Source organism: Penicillium verrucosum (genome assembly GCF_028828655.1).
Source record: "Penicillium verrucosum strain IBT 35672 chromosome Unknown utg000005l_segment0_segment0, whole genome shotgun sequence".
Lineage (NCBI taxonomy): Eukaryota > Fungi > Ascomycota > Eurotiomycetes > Eurotiales > Aspergillaceae > Penicillium > Penicillium verrucosum.
In genome coordinates, this window is record NW_026643214.1 from 1,556,684 (window position 1) to 1,574,519 (window position 17,836).

The window sequence follows — 17,836 nt, forward strand, 5'->3', positions numbered from 1 at the left end:
GCGATACTGGATTCTGCCATGCTTTCTGCCAGTGTAGAGATTTCTGCCATATAATTCTGCCACCACCATAGGAATTCTGGTTTACATACAACATAGTAAAAAAACATGCGTTTTGATCAGAAAAAAGCGTATATTTCCATTGATTTAAGCATTTGTTTGCTCATATAGGTTAAATGTGCTTCTCAACCAGGTCCCCAAGCGCGTTTCCGGCCCCTTCCACGTCTATTTCCCCTAGTCCTAGTCCCAGTCTCATCACTGTCACTGTCACTGTCACTGTCACTGTATTGCTTATTGGCAGGCGGGAGAGGCATCCGTGGCTCGGTAGGATTGGTACTTAGTAGCGTAGGTAGGGACTCGGGGACGATCTCATAGTCCGAATCAGGGTCCATATCGGACGAATCAAGGTATGCTAGGCCTAAAGAGGCATTTTGGTTGCTGGAATGACAAAAACAGGATGGAAATGATGGGGAAAAAAAGGATTAAAACTTATAGATTTGGTCGGAAAAATGGGTTGGAAGAAGGCAGGATAATGTATGTAAACAAGTGTTTGCTGCTCGAGTCGTATAAGATACATAGGACTAAAGTGACTTGTTTTTACTACGTGTTTATATACAAATTGCAGGTAGTTATCTGCTGTCGTCACATTGTGTGGGGGGAGTTTGACACGAAGGCGGTATAAAACCTGGAAGGTGGTGAGGAAGGCGGCAGGCATAAATAGGTGTCGAGGTATCTAACTACCCGATTAGGAATGGGGTGACTGATATTTCAGGCAGAGGGATCGATCTAGCCGGGGGGTTGCTGTAGTCCTGCCCTTTATTTATTATTCCCTAAGCTCTGCCAAGCTTTTCAAGAAGCTCAAAGGTCGCGAAGAGGCTTCCATATATGCCATGATCCTAGGACGCTACCCGAAGAATATACCTAGATACAGCCAAATCCAAGCTGTTATAACTTCTACATAGAGATCGGGAAGAGGAAGAGAAATGATTTTCCACTCAAAATGTATGAGAAGCAGGGTATTTATACCCTGAATCTGGCAAACCAGCCCTCAGGTCTGCAAGCATGCAAGCCTGTACAACCAGGCATCGACACCAGGCATTGACGGGATGATCGAACACAAGCCATTCCCACTTGGAGTAAGCATCTACTCTACATATAAATGAACCTTATACGGAATCCTTCACACTAAACAATGAGAGATCAATATATCATCTCTCACACATCCCGATTAGGAACTGATCTAGGTCATAGAAACACTCAAGAATACAGTGACAAAAAGAAAATAAATGACACAGGAACAGGCGCAAAAGCATCACAAAGATCTCTCTAAGATGTCACTGCGGCTGTTCGGTTCGGTTCGCTAGCCCCAGGAAAAAGGCAAATGAAAATGCTCCCTACCCTCTCTATCATTATAACGAAAAGAGTAAACACTCCTTAGATGCCGAGGGTGAACTCAACACCGACGTCGATCTCGCGGGCCATCTTGACGACCTTGGAGAACTGGACGGACTTCTCAGCGGCGTTCTGGAGGTCCTCGATGGAGAAGATCTTAAGGCCGGACTCGTTGATCTGGAAAAGTAGAGGATTCGGTTAGTTTTATGTCGTAACGAAGAAAGGAAAAATAGGGACGGTAATCATATCATACCAGCTTGTGGGCCTGCTCCATGTTGGTACCCTGCAGACGGGCGATGATGGGAGTGCGCAAGTTCATCTCCTGCACGACGTTGATCAAACCCTGGGCAATGGCGTCACAGCGAACGATACCACCGAAGATGTTAACGAAGACGGCGGACACCTTGGGGTCGCTGGTGATCAGCTCGAAGGCGCTCTTGATGGCAGCGGGGGTGGCACCACCGCCGACATCGAGGAAGTTAGCGGGGGTACCGCCGTTAAGCTTGATGATATCCATGGTGGCCATGGCGAGACCGGCACCGTTGACTAAAAGCAAGAATTAGCATTGTGAACTTTGGAAGTATCAACAGAACCCTTACCGAGGCAGCCGATGTCACCATCGAGCTTGATGAAGTTGAGACCGTGCCTAGAAAAGGTAAAAGTTAGTCAATTGTGTTTTTGAGCCGGTTTTCTTTCAAGGCAACCTACTCAGCGGCCTTGACCTCATCGGCATCCTCCTGGGAAACATCGCGCCACGAGAAAGCCTCCTTCTGACGGAACTCGGCGTTGTCATCGAATCCAAGCTTAGCGTCCATGGCCAGAACCTGGTGGTCGGAGGTCTCAGACAGGGGGTTGATCTCGAGCTGGGTAGCATCGCGCTCCATGAAGCACTTGTAGAGGTTCTGGATGGTGGACTTGGCCTCCTCGATGCACTGCTCGGAGAATCCAAGGTCGGTGGCAATAGTGCGGGCGATCTCGTCAGTCACACCGACGTGGATATCAATGGGGGTGGTCATGATAGCGTCGGGGCTCTCCTTGGCGACAGCCTCGATATCCATACCACCCTGGGAGGATGAGACGATGACGGGACCACGGGTGGTACGGTCAAGGAGGACAGCGAGGTAGAATTCACGGCGGGCGAACTTGCGCTCGCAAATGTAGACCGAGTTACAGATACGGCCGCCAGCACCGGTCTGCTTGGTAACGAGATTGTGACCGATCATCTGGCCAGCGAACATCTTGGCCTCGGTGGGACTGCAAAGATATCTATTAGCTTCATTGTTCCCGATCTGTTGTCGGATTTGTTCAACTCACGAGTAGATCACACGGACACCACCCTTGAGACCATTGTCGAACTGACCCTTACCACGGCCACCGGCGAGAACCTGGGCCTTGATAACGAGATCACCACCACCTGAAATGTAATGTTCAGCGAGCGCGTTTCAAGGGGGAAGGTCAGTAGGGTGTTCTTACCGATGGACTTGGCAATAGCCTCGGCCTCTTCGGCATTGTTGGCGACCTCACCCCTGGGGACACCGACACCGTACTAGATTGTTGATCAGCGATCCCGAGTTCCTTTTTTTTTTTTCGGGGCGACCGAAGGGTGAAACGCGGGTTCACGTACCGACTTGAGGAGCCTTGCGGAGAGGTACTCGTGAACGGAAAGGTTTCGCTTCTGCAAATTGAGTCTGCTCTGGATGGAGGGTTGCTATTGTTTATGGCCAAAGTCAGCTCAATCACATAAAACGAGACCGAATTGAATTCAGATATAACTCACTGTCGCAGCCTTGAAGGCGGCCGCAAAGGGTCTAGCGCGAGCAAGCTTGAACATGATGAATTAGGATGAGAGAGGAGAGGAGAGGGGGGATGTTGTAGAAGGGCAAAGGTATAAAAGCCCGTTTAGATAAGTTTGGTAAGGAACCGGGAGAACAGCTTTCTTTTTCACTTGTTCGGGGTGACCTTTGCATTACGGTAAAATCGGGTGCCGTAGCCAACCAGCGATCGATACGGACCTGACTCAGCATGGGATCGGGGACAACGCGAATATAACGGAACAAGGCTATTGAAGTCGGTACTTCCAGATATTTCATCTGTATATATATATCTATATATCTATATATTTATAAATATTGGATTGTAGTCCAAGTCTTGTTCTGTATTACTACAGATGTAAATAAAATTCCTTCCCTTATTTACCCAGAGCATTTTTAATCTTCCATAGTTTGAACATTTTAGTCATGACCCGACCAAACAGTCCCGACCAAGCCCAGCCACCCGACAGCATCCAGATCAACCAGCTAGCACGACCCTCCCAGATCCAGCTCTTGCGACCACGAGCCCACGGCCACAACCAGCGCCATGGAGCTGAGCCATACAACACTTGAGAAACGACACTGCGAGCATAGGTATCATTGGGCATAGCGTTGTGCTGGCTATGCTTCACACGGGTAAGATACTCGTTCTCGATAGGGGAATACAAAGAACCCGGCTGCAGAGCACGGTCAGTACGCGCAATACGCGATTGAACACCGCCGGTAACGATGGTTGTAACATGGACGCTGTTGATCCTTGTTAGAAAACATAACATAACGATCTTGAGATTTGGGAGGGCTGTATCTAACGAACCCGAATGGAGCCAACTCCACGCGAAGCGTATCACTGAATGAGTGTAGTGCTGCTTTAGAGGCGTTGTAGACAGAGCCGAATACATATGGGATGATCTAGTTATTGTCAGTAAGGTGGGATCTGCGGAGATGGAATGTATATGTATCGCAAACTTACTCCGGCGACAGATCCAATCTGCACAATAGTACCCTTCGCTTTGATAAGCAAGGGCAGGAAAGTCTGGCACATAGTAATGACCGCAAAAAGATTGGTCTCAAATGTTTGGCGAACCTCTGCGAGCTCTACTTCCATTGCAGGAACGGTGTAATCTGCAGCAATCAGTACCTATCCAAATGCGCGACAGCGAAGTCACATACTCCGACCACTATTGGATATTAGCCAGATGTACCATCCACGGATAACATTCTATACTCACGCATTATTAACAAGATAATCAAGACCTTTGTCTCCAAGTCTCTTTTCGACATCCGCAAAACACAATTTCACGTTCTCCGGGTCATCCACTGTAAGGCTCAGGGTTTCAATACCGAGGTCTGCCAGATCAGAGATGGTCGCCGCATTGCGAGCGGTGGCCAGCACGCGCAGTCCATTTCGGTTAAACTCGCGCGCAAGAGAGTTGCCAATTCCACCGGGGGAACATCTACGGTATATATCAGACGCTGTTGTTGGTATCTGTTCGAGGTTGCTTGCCACTTACCCGGTGATGAGCACCGATCTGCGAGTGTCTGTCGCTTCCGACATGTTTAAGGTTGGATATAATAGACTGAAACAAGTTTATAGATTTGGAAAAGAAAAAGGTCCACGATGTGATAGAACAGCTGGCGAGAGCAACTACAACCGCATCAACTAGACAAGTGGAGACCCAACAAATGCCTCGGTCCCCGTTTCACGGGATATAACAATGAGCCCTAAACCCTATTGCCTGTTTTGTCTTTATAGTATCAAACGTGGCTTGGGGAGATGAATCTGAATTGCACGTTAACAAATCGGAAGATAGGTTGAAGTAGATTACTCCACCTGCAATAAAGCTTAGGACTTTGCACCATCTCGAACATATTTCCGAGAATCCCGAGAATCCATGTACCTCAGTGGTCTGCACTGTCGATCCCCTCAAAGCAACCCAATGGAGACAATCGAAAACAAGCACATTGTTCAGACATGATTAATCCCCATATGTTGGCAATTTAAACTCAACCGTCCAGTGGCCCCGGATGCGTACCGATTCCCAAAGGTGAACTTAACAGGTAACACCGTCTCTTCTGTGCCTGAGAACCAGTATTTGATATTCGAGGAGCGACGATGGGATTTAACGACATTGATGCTATTAATACACCCGAAACCCTCAGCTATTTACAACGTTATAAGTACTAGAATAATCACTAGCCTATTCGCATTTGCCACTGGTAGACTTTCTTGCTATCGGTCCCCACATTAATCACCGTCGATCCGCGACCCAACGGCCTGTCTATTATTCTCTACAACATACAGAGATCTTCAGCCGCTATCACTATTAATCAAAGGGCTTCAACAGAAACCCAAAATTGTACATTATTTTTTCCCATGCTAGTGTCTTAGCTTCTTGTGGTATCACCTCTACCACCGCTCATGTCATCATCCGCAAGCAAGCAGCACAATATAAATCCCGAACGAGAGGGAGGAAAGCCCACGCTATCCCCACCCTCGTATTCAGCCTCGTGTGCATTCGTTAGGCCAAATCGCAGCAGCCAGTGATGGCCACTGAATCCGACGTACCCCGGCACATGCGAATTCCCGGCGAAGACGGGTACCGAACTCCAACGATAGAAGATGCCGAGCGGGCGCTCTCAGTCCTCGGAGCCGTTGAAGAAAGCCCTGGTGGTGGGGTTCGCGAGGCTCATTCATCTGCTTTAGATGCTGCACTGCAGCGAGCCTCTTCGCGGGCTACTGTGAAAACAAAGCCGGATAAGGAAGCCGCGGCGGGCCGGGAGTATAACGGGCTGGGCCTTTTTGGGCTCAAGCGCACTGTTTCTGGGGAGCTGAGCTGGAAGAAGCGCATTCGTCATATTACCTGGGCGTATTTTACATTGACTATGGCTACAGGTGGGCTAGCTAATGTCTTGTATCAAGGTCCGCATGGGTCGATCTCATTCTGTTCGGTTGAACATGGCTAACAAGGACTAGTTCCATTTCGGTTTAAGGGCTTAGATACGATTGGGATCGTTGTCTTCCTGGTTAATATCGCTTTATATCTGATCATCTGGGCTCTCCTGTTTGTTCGATTCTATCATTATCCATATACGTTCAAGGCGTCGTTCAAGCACCCAACAGAGTCTCTCTTCGTGCCTGCGTCGATAGTATCCTTCGGCACAATCCTAATCAATATATCGCAATATGGGCCCGAAAACACAGGTCCGTGGTTGATGCGCGCAGTCTGTATTCTGTTTTGGATCGATGCCACTCTAGCTGTGATGTTCTCGGCTGGCATCTACCTCCTCCTTTGGTCGACGCAGACATTCACCATCGCGCAGATGACTCCTATCTGGATTTTCCCGGCTTATCCGATGCTCATCATTGGCCCACATGCTGGGATCCTCAGTGCAAAGCTGGAACCGTCACAGTCTCTGCCGGTTATTATTGGCGGCACGACTATCCAGGGAGTTGGCTTTTTGGTTTCATTGATGGTTTATTCGGCCTTCATCTACCGGCTGATGACGCAGAAGCTGCCGAGGGAAAATATCCGTCCCGGTATGTTTGTCTCTGTGGGACCGAGCGGTTTTACGGTTGCCGGGCTGGTGAATATGGCGGCTGGAGCGAAGAGGTCGTTTCCGGCCGATTTTATGGGCAATGGGGAGCTGGCTGCCGATGTCTTGAAGATTGTTACTAATTTTTCGTGTCTTTGGCTTTGGGGGTATGTTCGGCTTTTTGGTTGTTTCTATCTACTCCACTAACTCTTGCCTAGGTTGGCCATATTTTTCTTCATTATTGCAAGCGCAGCCCATTGGTCGGCTATTGGCCACGGTCGCATGGTTTTCTCGATGACCTGGTTCTCATTTGTCTTCCCTAATACTGCCTTGATTACTGCTACATTTGCTATTGGCAAGGCATTCTCCTGCCAACCTATTGAGATTGTTGGGTGTGTGGCGATATTACCGTTGCTATTGATGTACTTTTTTGTTTGCTATATGATGGTTCGGGCCATTTTGACGCGACAAATCTTGTGGCCCCAGAAAGGCGAGGATAGAGATGAGGGTGGTTTCGAGATTCTTCGGGTTAAACCAGTAGCTGCGGCAGAGGTTTTAGGCCATACATAGGTGCATGATATATATATATATATCGATAGGGCTCTATATATCCATGTCTGTTTTGTATAAAAACCACAAAACCCTAACGCCCTCGAAAGAAAATATAATTCATGATGCCTACATAACATCAGTTTCAACACTACTTACACACAATACAATAAATAACATAAGTAATAAAATAAAACGAGGATATAGCAAAAACAAAACAAAAGCAAAAAAGAATGGACCCGCCGGGAATTGAACCCGGGACCCCCCGCAAGTCACTGTTGTAGTGCGAAGCGGGTATTATACCCCTAAACCACAGGCCCATTTGATGAAAGATCGCGCTTTTACTTGTCATTCGACGAGAACCAACATAAGATGCATGCATACATTGTACGATGAAACATCACAAGTGATAACTAACTAGTTAACTAGCAGAAATATCTTCAAATGAGATGATATGTACTCCGTACTAGAATCTGTTATAATCCATATAAATATAGAATTTTACAAAGAGCTTATGTATATGTTCGGAATTCGCTTTAATTCTCAACGGAAATCTTGCCCTAGCGGCGTTCACGTTGGACTGACTATTCAAGAGATCTTCCTTCACTCGGATCTCATATCTAAACCCGTGGACAACGGGATATATTACCTCACCACATGGCAGGTCAGGCGGTTCCTACTTTTGTTTCTTGTCACGTGGACCCAACCCAAGTCCCTTTTAAGATAAACCATATGTACGCCGTGTCATCTCATTGACGGTTGACTCATATGTAGCTTTCTGAGGAGTGATTCATCCCTGCCCTTCATTTTCTCTGTTAATAACGCCAGCTTGCATCGGGAAGTGAAGAAACAAGACGACATTTCACCATGGATAGTCACTGACCTTGCCGTAAGATTCGCCCAGCACATCCAGGTCGAGATGCATGCAAGTCAGTAGCAGCTGGGACGACAGTCGAGACTGCGCCTGCGCTGTTCGCAAAAGGAACTTTGCCCCCATACGAATCAGACAGAGCGAAAACCCACAATCCAGGATATGCATTTCGTACTTGGAGATACGCCACGGCCACAGTAGCGTTGGAATCGCGTGATCAGTGTCTAACAGCCTGCTTATACACAGGCTGTGTTATGGTACTCATAGACGCTGACATCGCACAAAAGCTTGGGCCAAAGATTGAAAAGCTGGAAACACCAATTTCAGTCAACGGCATCGGCTCCCAACACCTATCAAGAGAATGGATAAAGCTACATGTCTATTTCATGGGACCCGACGCGACTGCTAGGTTGACAATGGAGGCTCACTTGGTACCAGACCTGAAAGCAAAGCTGCTCATCGGCACTGATGTCCTTGGACCAGAAGGCTTCAAGCTAGACTTCGATCGGAAGATAGCACAGATAGCTTCATGCCGGGACATGCATTTCCCGATCAGCACACAGTCAAAGCCAAACAGATTGGACACAAAACCAGTCTTCTCCAAAGAGAAAGTCGTCATTCCACCTCACACAAGGATCAATATACCAATCAAGTTTAAAGAGAAAGACGGCTTACCACTGGATCGAGCTTTCCTCTTTTGCCCGAATGAAGATCAGGAAAACACGCTACACGCACATATCATTCGTCCAGCACATCCAGGTCGAGATGAACCAGGGTAGAGGTATAGTAGTATAACTAGTGGAAGAGAAAGAGATCTGTACCTTAAATGGTCATCTACCGTTATAGTCTACAAAGTTGCACAAATGATCACAGAAATTTGGAGAAATGGAACGATAAATTCTACAGAAGTCAGTCGGGGTATCGAACTAATATGTAAAAAAAAAAAAAAAAAAAAAAAAAAAGAAAAAAAAAAAAAAAAAAGAAAGGAACAAAGATCATGCCTGTCACCTAGGCATCCTCCATCACGGCATCCTTTGCCGCGATTATGGGAGAACTGCCGGTGGAAGCTCGGCTGCTTCCACCGGAGTTACTCCCACGCTTCTTCTTCCCCTTCTTGGGGGACTTTGAGCTTCGACCACGGCGGTGGTGATCAACCGCACCGCCGGACAACTTGCGGCCTCGACCGGGCTCCCGCGCCGGCATGTTGAGGATTATCCGGGGGCCGCCCCTGACCCCCTCCACGGAACTTGGAATCTGTGGAACTGGAGGGAGGTTCAGGGGGCTGACACCCCGGTGCGGAGTTCCCGCGCGTGTCAGACTGGCGCTCTTCCGACGGGAGGCGCCCACAGACGGGGAGGCCTCGCGCGAGGCAGCAGGGAGGGTTGTGGGCGTAGTGGTGGTCTTTGGGGTCTTCAGGCCCTTGCGGGCCTGGCGTCGTGGGGTGGCAGGGCGGGGGGTGGTGGGCACAGGGGTCGCATCCTTGGGCTTGCGCGCCCGTAGCTGTCGCCCCTTGTCGGCGGGGATGATGAGGTCGAGACCCCCGTCCTGGGCGCTCTGCTCTCGTCGCTGGCGGTTCAGCTCCGCCGGCCGGCAGCTCAGGGTCTGGCGGCCATCGGGGATGATGAGCTTTGAGAGCTCCCCGGTGGCCACCGCCCAGCTCACTTCTGGCAAAGGGGCAGCGACAATGTTGGCATCGAGGTCCCCGGTGGACCTCCGGTCCCTCCCGGGGGCAACGACCTTTGCTGCGAAGGACTTGGTGGCTGTTAGGTAGGTGGCGGCAGTCTTCTTGCGCCCTTTGCTGGGCGTTGGAGCCATGATGGCATCCAATTCTCTCAGATTATTCTGAGACCACCACTCACTTCTGAACTCTGAGTTCTCACTCAGACCTGAGAGATGGCTGAGCACACCAGAGGACAACGCGCGGTCACTGTAGCCGCCCTCGAGGACGCTGATGACGCGCCCTTCCACACCGAGGCCTTCCTCTTGTGACATGCGGATGACATCCGCAGTGAACTTGGCGTAGAACTCAGTTGGCACCTTCACGCTGTGGCGTTGCATGCCACTGCCTTCCCACTCGCTGGCGTCAAACCCAGCAGAGATAAAGATTGCTGCTTTGGGCAGTGGTGCACTCGCATTCTCTTTCCGTTCTTGGTTGAGTTCCATCGTGCGTTGGCGGAGAAATGAGCGGGCTTTGGTGAGCAATGCGTTGTATTTCGTCTCGTACAGTTGCCAGAACTCATCAAGATCGGCCCAATTTTGGAGGTGGACGTTCCAGATGGACTGGTTGTGTGCTTCAACACAGAGGCTCGCACTCATAACTTTGTCGCGCTCGCCATTCTCGCAAGGGAAAGAGTTCACATCATGCAAGCTGTAGTAGCCAATTGCTGCTTTGGTATATGGAGGCGCGTCTTCATATTCCTTGAATTTCGTGGCATCGGCTCTGGCCAAGTCGGCCCTTTGTGCTTTGTTGAGTAATTTAGAGTTGTGATCGTATGCGATGTCCTGAGACCCATCGCCATGGTGAAGATCGAAGTCAAGGATCGCAGCGTGAGTGAGACCGTGGGTTGTTGCTGCGTGGGAAATTCCGACATGAACGTTGTTGATCCAGCAAAAGCCGGAAGGGAAGTCAGCCGAACAATGGTGGCCGGGAGGTCGAATGCAGACGAATGCGCGCTGGATTGGACCAGACTTGAAAACAAGATCCACTCCCTCGCAGACACCCCCCAGGGCTCCTTGGAAGGCATTCACAGACTCCGAGCATAAGTAGAGGTCGTTGGTATTCAGGGCGGGACCACTTGTCCCGAGGCCGTCGTCTTCTTCCGTCCGTTGCCTAGCAAGTTCGTTTCCGTCCATGATGAGTCGCGACTCTGCACGATCCCCCATCCATTTCAATTCCGACATCCACTGGGTCCCATGGACATCTGTAACAGCAGAATTAGACAGATGCACCTTGCGATCAGTCTTGATGATTTGGAAAGGGACATCAATCTCGTTCAAGCTGGAACTTAGCTTTGGTGCGAGATCTTCCGCATATCGAGAGCCGAGAAGAACATAAGCTGCTGAGATGCCCACAGCACAGGCGCGGATGCGCTCTGGTCTTTCGACAATTCTCTCGAGAGTTCGTTTTGACGCTTCAAGCTGGGAGTAACGATGGCCATAGCAGTCGTCGTGAACAATGACAGCAGTTTTAGTACTGACATCACCAGATTGGTGTAATGCAAGCTCTTTTGAGAAGTGCTCAGCGGCAACAGACGAAGCAGTCGGAATTGGAGCTGCTGGGGCCGGGCTAAAGACAAGGCGTGCAGGATGCATCGCGGGTGATGTTGCGGTGGCTTGAGACCCCACAGAGGTAAATGATGTGCGGCGTAAAGGGTCAGGAGTTGGCGAGGAAGATTTGAGAGGTTGCGAAACAGAACGAAGAGATGCAGTGGACTTGCGCTTTTGTAGTGGTGCAATTGACTTGCGTCGTTCCTCTCGAACAGAGACAGAACCGGGTGTTTGTGAGACAGATTGCACAGATTGCTTTGATTGTAAAGAGACAGTTTCAACCGATTGATCTGACTGTAAAGAGACAGGTCGAACAGGTTGGGTGGGCTGTAGAGGAATAGCAGGTACAGGTCGAGTAGGGGGAAGATAGGATGGAACAGGAGAGAGACGAGGGGATGAAGGCAATGGAGTCTCTGTCGCCAGAGTGAGGCGATTCAGAGAATCGACCAATTCAGAATGTGTCTCCTCGATATTGTTGTTGTTGACACCATTGTCTACGAATAGCGGCGGGCCCTCCTGAATGGAGGGGTGTTTGTATTCCATCTTGCAGATATCGACTCTGCTACAAAGGGCCAATACACGATGTTTCTTCTCATTCAATATGAAATTCAAAGTTGAAAGATGATAGGTCGTTCGTTGAATAGGCAAGGGGAAACAAAAGAAACAAAGAGACAAAGGAAGGGTGGGGATTCACATGCCCAGCTATTTGGGTTAAACCAAATCGGGTAAGGGTTCGGTTGATCACCAGACCATAGAACAACGACATGCGAACATTCTTTTGTTTCTACTTGTACTTTACCTCTATTGTATATATTGTATATATTGTTTATGTGGTTCATATTGCTTAGATATGTATGATTTCAATGATCTTCTTTAATCTCCTTTTGACTTGGTTCTTATTGTTTTAGTTAGATATTCTCTTTATTCATAGCTTTGGTAATAATCCACAACTTATGCTTCATGCTCTCTCTGCCTCTACTAGTTACCTCTACTAGACCCTCATCTCTAATATAAAATAGACAAAAATAAAAATAAAAAAAGAATTCAACAAAGAAAAGAATCGAATTCCATGCAGATCATCTAGATCATTGCATCCACGTTAGAACACCGTAAACCCGCAGATATCCATTTCCCCAAGATCGGAATCAAGACCCCGAATCCCCGAACACCAAAGCTGTAAAAAAAAAAAAAAAAAAAGACAAGATAGAGAATCGAGAAGTCAAATATAAATGTTGTCACTAACGCGACCGCAGACCCCGCCATTGATACCACTGATACCAACGGCGCCCGAAAGAATCCTTTTCACCAAGGGAATCTTCAGATCGGCGGCGCACCTTATGTTCCTTCTTGCGGGTCTCCTTCTCGGACTTGAAGCCACGCGTGGCATGTGAGTTGCAGAAGCAGTGCATATGCACGGTCTCGATACTGACGCCCGGGCAACCGTTCCGGCGGTGGGCGGCGCAGACGTTGTTGCCGGCATCTTCTTCACATTGGCACCATTCGTAGAGAGTGAAGTATTGGCGGCACATGATTGCTTTTGTTGTATGTTTTTTCTTCAAAGTGGTAGTTGCCGGTTGACTGTTGCGGGGTGTCCACGGGTACCCGCAGTGCGTTTTGGTAGTCGAATAGTGATAGTTGATGGACGATGGTATGGATTTCGTGGTAGTATCAGTACCAGAATGCGTCGATCAGAGTGAATGCGAGATGAAAATGATGATGGTGTCTTGGCAGGAAAATGAGGATGTCAAATGCCCAATATTGTACCGGAGTAGCAGTAGCTACTAAGCCTAATCGGAAAGTTCGGGAAATTATGTTCTGTAGCTGTAGCTGATGATGTCCAGATGGTCAGAGATTTGAAAGGCTTGTTCAGACCAGCTGAAATGAGAGGTGATGATATGGGGAGGAGATGAAGATGTTTAGGATCAGGAAAAAGAATTTGATATATAAAGGAGAGTATACAAGAAGCTCTTTAAGTTTGTTCTAGGCTGCCTCATGTAATGATGAGTAAATAGTCATTGACCGTGTCTATGAATGGAACCACGGCTATTGATTGGAGTTGACGTCAAAGAGATCTTTTTGATTATTTATGCCCCACAGATATTATTCTAATCATAATTATTCTAATCATATTATTACTCCGTAGGGGGCTGATACCTTGCCTAGACCTTACCCCATCCGTCGGCTGAGAGCTGCAGGTTACATTTGACACCAGGTCGTATTCTCGCCGAGGGCGCGATGGGACTTGGTACCACTATTTCTTTTGCCTTTGGAGAGGTATATAGTCTAGAATTATGTTAACCAGTTACTCAAAAGAAAACAAGGCGGTTATTGTCTTGTTTCAACAGGTCCAACAAAGGCAGTGCTAGAAATAAAATCATGCAGAAACATTAAAAATAGACATTAAAAATAGAGATCAAAATCCTGCATCAAAGGAGGTAGTTTGAAACTTGACAAATTTGATCAGCCAGTCAGCCCTGCCAGGTTGGGGTGAACTGGGGGGATCCGCCCATACCCGGCGCTCGGCAGGGGTCTCTTTTCCGAGCAAGCAGATTCGTGATTGGAGTAAAGGGTTGTCTGGCTTGCCGCCAGGATCTCGCATCGGGATGACCTGCCGGGTGACCTGTCTCGTCTAGCGCCGAAGAAAAAAAAAAAAAAAAAAATAGAGATTTCTTGAGTAAGTGGTAAATGGTAAATGGTAAATCGAGATAGATGATCTCACCATCGTCAAGGACGCAAACGGAAGTGAAATAAAGTATGAGGCGCAGGACCTGTGGCGGTGCATCAAGATCACGTGAGTCGGAATACCTTCCGAGGAAATTGGTGCCTAAGGCTCTAATGGAAAGTCCACCTTCTATCCATAACGAGCTCGGATTTAATTTACCTCAATTGATTGAACATATCATTACAATCTGTACCTAAACCCATACTGAATCCTAAAATTCCCAATACCAAGTTCTCAAAAAAAAAAGGAGCACACCACCTCAACCAATCAATCAATATCAACACAATCACCACAAACACCAACAACAACCCCACCCTACTTGAAATGACAACCAACACACCATCCGAGACTCCAACAATGACCCCAGCAACACCAGCACGTGCCAGTGCACTCCTCTCAAACCTAACAGCGGTGCGGGCGCGAGTGAGCACAGCCGTCCTCCAATCCCCAATTCCCAGCAAACCAATCCGACTCGTCGCGGTTTCCAAGCTCAAGCCCGCATCCGACGCACTGGCCCTACACCAAGCCCCAGGATCCCAACTCCACTTCGGCGAGAACTACCTTCAAGAACTACTCGAGAAATCGCGCTTGCTACCTGCAAGCATCAAATGGCATTTCATCGGCGGGCTGCAGAGCAACAAGTGCGTGACGCTTGCGCGGGACGTGCGCGGGCTGTGGGCTGTCGAGAGTGTGGACTCGGAGAAGAAGGCGAAGTTGCTAGATAAGGGCTGGGGTGAGAGGGATTCTGAGATGGCAGCTACGAATCATAATGAGGATGGGAGGTTGCGCATCTATGTTCAGATTAATACGTCTGGCGAGGAGAATAAGGCTGGTGTTGAGCCTGCTGGGGCGGCGGCTCTTTGTCGATATGTCCGTGAGCAGTGTCCCCGGCTTAAGTTGCAGGGTGTCATGACTATTGGGGCTATTGCGAGATCGCAGATGACCACGGTAGAGAATGAGAATGAGGATTTTGTTTGTTTGAAGGAGACGAGGGATCGAGTTGTTAAGGAGCTTGGGTTGGTTGGGGATGAGGCTGTGTTGGAGCTTAGTATGGGTATGAGCTCTGATTTCGAGGGGGCAATTGCTCTTGGTAGTGATCAGGTTAGGGTTGGGACTACGATCTTTGGGGATCGGCCGCCCAAGGCTGAGGCGAGTGTTGTTTGAGTTTGTGGGCTGGGGTGGTTATGAATTACGACTTCGTGGAGAATACATGTATACTTTAAAAGTTGTTGGGCTTCTAGTGGTTATCACCACTGAGCATGCTGATATAAAATGCGGAGGAATGACACTGTCTTCGTTTAAACTTTGCTACAATACTTATGCTATGCTGCATTCACCAAGCCCAAGCATAGAGCTTACTGAACTTCAGGCCAGTCTTCCCCCTTAATGTACTCCTCCACAGTATAGACCGGGATATCCACGCCAAGCTGTTATGCTTGTGAGAAAGGGTTCCAGATTTAGACGGGAAAACACTTACACTTTGAGGATGAACAACGCTTGGATCGCCACCATCGTACCCAAATTCCCCGATGTACTCAAACATATCAGCAAGTTCCTCGCCAACGCATCCAGGGACGGCGTTTTCAAGAACTTCGCGGTGGACTCTTACGAAACGACACTCCACACCATGGATTTTTCCCCACAGAACCGCAAATTCGTTCCAGCTGATGAAGCTTCCATAGCCGAGCAAATTTTTGCCCGGCTCGACCTGTACAAGCGCCTTGACAAATTTGCCTCCAGCGTTCGATCTTAGCCACTCAAGTTCCCTTCAAATACACGGGACGGCATACTTACCCGTGTCCTGACGTGCCTCCACCATGGGAACCAGGGCATCACCGTCTATGGGAACACCCAGCACAAACGTGCCGTCAGCTTGCTGCCTGTGTGTTAGCATTTTGCTTCGTTGAAGTAGTCGTAAACTGCCCAAGTAATTCTACAGAGCTTTCGGTTTACCTTAGTGGGCCGGGCCATATGTAGGCCCTTCTTCCAGTTGGTCACATACAGTCCAACCTGCAGGTACGAAGTCTTCTTGTCCAGTGCTGGATAGGTGGCCTTCAGATAGTCGACACCCGTCCACTTCGCGTCAAAGTGTAGGTTGTGGGTATACTTCCACTTCTTAGTGCGCGAGAGAGAGTTGAAAACACGAGTCTGTCCAAGGTGCCAATCGTAGAATTTGCGGCGTCAATGATGTTTCGGGATTGTTGCACTTCAGCCGTGTATGCGAGTTCGTTTATAGGTTGCCCAGTTGACTCTGCCAGCGCCTGTGCTTTGGGATCCCACACGACTCCCCAGAAGTCGGTGACGCCAAAGATAACGTTAGACCCGGCGAAAGCTGTTCTCAACGTGGAAACATCATTCAGGTCGGCCTTTACAAGTTCAACGCCTTTGTCAGCCCAACTTTGGCTTGATGGCTTGCTTGGATCACGCGTGAGGCCGCGGACATGCCAGCCTTGCTCTTTGATATAGATACCGGCAACGGAGGCACCCTTTCATTGGTTAGTTTCACCAGTGCTGGCAAGTCCCTCCTTAGTCTCGGTCTGTACGTACCTGACTACCCGTCAACCCCACAACAGTGATGATCTTCACCATCTTCGTTGATATTGGATGAGATTCGGATGAGATTTGAACCTGAGTAAATATAGATTGGCCTTCAACTTCTTTGTTTTGCTGGTGGAGGAAACATTTAATTATATAGGTTACTTGGAAGTTACTAGTTAACTACACTCTCTACCTACTTTAGTTAACCTCGGAATTACTAGCTACTCAGTAAGAATGGGAGATTCTCTCACGGGGACGGTGTAAAGGTTACGCCGCTACCGGTCCGTCGGTGTGATGACTATTTAGCTCCGGATCGACGGCGGTTTATGTGGTATTCTTCAGCACGGCAAGGAGAAGGCCAGAAGTGGCTGTTTGCCCTCGTCCATCGGTGCCTAGCATGTCTGTAACAATTGACAGAGCCGATGCAAGACAAAGGGTATAAGCGTCTGCGGTTGGTTGAGTATGCGTCTATCAGACACTTTACAATGCCGATCCATAAGTTTTGACATCCCTTGGCGCTACAACCTTTGGCCCTACACCACTATCATTATAACATACTCTGCTGGTTCAAACCCTCTGTGAATTCTGAATCTGTAGGCTAATATGGCGTATAACTAACTAACTAATAGCCGGTATTCGAACTGTTGGGTGTATTGATGCCTGAGGCACCTGAACCCACATGGGACAGATCAACATGTAGTAGATAGTTTCTCTTCTCTCTCCTTCTCTCTCTCCTCCCTCGGTCCTCTCTGCTCCCTACGAATCTATATGCATTGTTTCTCCAATCGAGTTACTAGATCTTATATCCTCCATCACAAACTTATCGACCGTCACTGTACTCTGGGCGCAAGGACAAAAAATGTGGAGTGGTCAACCAGTCCCAACGGAATAATACAGTATGTACGTAGGTATACAAATTAGCTGGTGCCTACCTATGCTACCGATGTTAAGGAGATACACAGCTCCCTTACGTACTAAATCAAGTAAAACTATGATCCAGGGAGTAGTTGCAGTCACGACCTCTAGAGAGTTCCTCTATAATAGGGGAAGTCCAATCGGGTTCCCAAATGCTGAGTATCGTTTATCTCGCCTGCGACTAGTACGGAGTACAGTACTAGTTGACTATATAGTAGTGTACAATACTAGTATACGAGG

The 17,836-nt window shown here is 48.4% G+C and overlaps 8 protein-coding genes across 8 annotated transcripts; 2 read left to right on the top strand and 6 right to left on the bottom strand.

The window, feature by feature from the left end:
• Nucleotides 1-182: 182 nt before the first annotated feature.
• On the bottom strand, nucleotides 183-389 carry N7516_011471 (uncharacterized protein; the record flags this gene model as incomplete). The annotated part of the gene is made up of 1 exon (XM_057224189.1): nucleotides 183-389. The coding sequence occupies one exon, from the start codon at nucleotides 387-389 to the stop codon at nucleotides 183-185; it is 207 nt and encodes a 68-aa protein (XP_057069329.1).
• Nucleotides 390-1,431: 1,042 nt separating this feature from the next.
• Nucleotides 1,432-3,220, bottom strand: N7516_011472 (succinate--CoA ligase (GDP-forming) subunit beta; the record flags this gene model as incomplete). Its single annotated transcript, XM_057224190.1, has 8 exons — nucleotides 1,432-1,566; nucleotides 1,643-1,935; nucleotides 1,989-2,035; nucleotides 2,098-2,643; nucleotides 2,704-2,803; nucleotides 2,863-2,935; nucleotides 3,014-3,097; nucleotides 3,167-3,220. 8 exons carry the CDS (start codon nucleotides 3,218-3,220, stop codon nucleotides 1,432-1,434), a joined length of 1,332 nt encoding a protein of 443 aa, XP_057069330.1.
• A 357-nt stretch (nucleotides 3,221-3,577) lies between these two features.
• Nucleotides 3,578-4,755, bottom strand: N7516_011473 (SDR family oxidoreductase; the record flags this gene model as incomplete). The annotated part of the gene is made up of 6 exons (XM_057224191.1): nucleotides 3,578-3,947; nucleotides 4,015-4,109; nucleotides 4,171-4,322; nucleotides 4,371-4,378; nucleotides 4,430-4,654; nucleotides 4,712-4,755. 6 exons carry the CDS (start codon nucleotides 4,753-4,755, stop codon nucleotides 3,578-3,580), a joined length of 894 nt encoding a protein of 297 aa, XP_057069331.1.
• Nucleotides 4,756-5,774: 1,019 nt separating this feature from the next.
• On the top strand, nucleotides 5,775-7,304 carry N7516_011474 (tellurite-resistance/dicarboxylate transporter family protein; the record flags this gene model as incomplete). The annotated part of the gene is made up of 3 exons (XM_057224192.1): nucleotides 5,775-6,120; nucleotides 6,175-6,901; nucleotides 6,953-7,304. 3 exons carry the CDS (start codon nucleotides 5,775-5,777, stop codon nucleotides 7,302-7,304), a joined length of 1,425 nt encoding a protein of 474 aa, XP_057069332.1.
• Nucleotides 7,305-9,162: 1,858 nt separating this feature from the next.
• Nucleotides 9,163-11,964, bottom strand: N7516_011475 (histone deacetylase hosB; the record flags this gene model as incomplete). The annotated part of the gene is made up of 1 exon (XM_057224193.1): nucleotides 9,163-11,964. One exon carries the CDS (start codon nucleotides 11,962-11,964, stop codon nucleotides 9,163-9,165), a length of 2,802 nt encoding a protein of 933 aa, XP_057069333.1.
• Nucleotides 11,965-12,659: 695 nt separating this feature from the next.
• Nucleotides 12,660-12,950, bottom strand: N7516_011476 (uncharacterized protein; the record flags this gene model as incomplete). The annotated part of the gene is made up of 1 exon (XM_057224194.1): nucleotides 12,660-12,950. One exon carries the CDS (start codon nucleotides 12,948-12,950, stop codon nucleotides 12,660-12,662), a length of 291 nt encoding a protein of 96 aa, XP_057069334.1.
• Nucleotides 12,951-14,500: 1,550 nt separating this feature from the next.
• Nucleotides 14,501-15,307, top strand: N7516_011477 (YggS family pyridoxal phosphate enzyme; the record flags this gene model as incomplete). Its single annotated transcript, XM_057224195.1, has 1 exon — nucleotides 14,501-15,307. The coding sequence occupies one exon, from the start codon at nucleotides 14,501-14,503 to the stop codon at nucleotides 15,305-15,307; it is 807 nt and encodes a 268-aa protein (XP_057069335.1).
• Nucleotides 15,308-15,498: 191 nt separating this feature from the next.
• On the bottom strand, nucleotides 15,499-16,732 carry N7516_011478 (uncharacterized protein; the record flags this gene model as incomplete). The annotated part of the gene is made up of 6 exons (XM_057224196.1): nucleotides 15,499-15,570; nucleotides 15,621-15,909; nucleotides 15,934-16,019; nucleotides 16,097-16,258; nucleotides 16,288-16,629; nucleotides 16,691-16,732. The coding sequence occupies 6 exons, from the start codon at nucleotides 16,730-16,732 to the stop codon at nucleotides 15,499-15,501; spliced, it is 993 nt and encodes a 330-aa protein (XP_057069336.1).
• Between the last annotated feature and the right edge of the window lie 1,104 nt (nucleotides 16,733-17,836).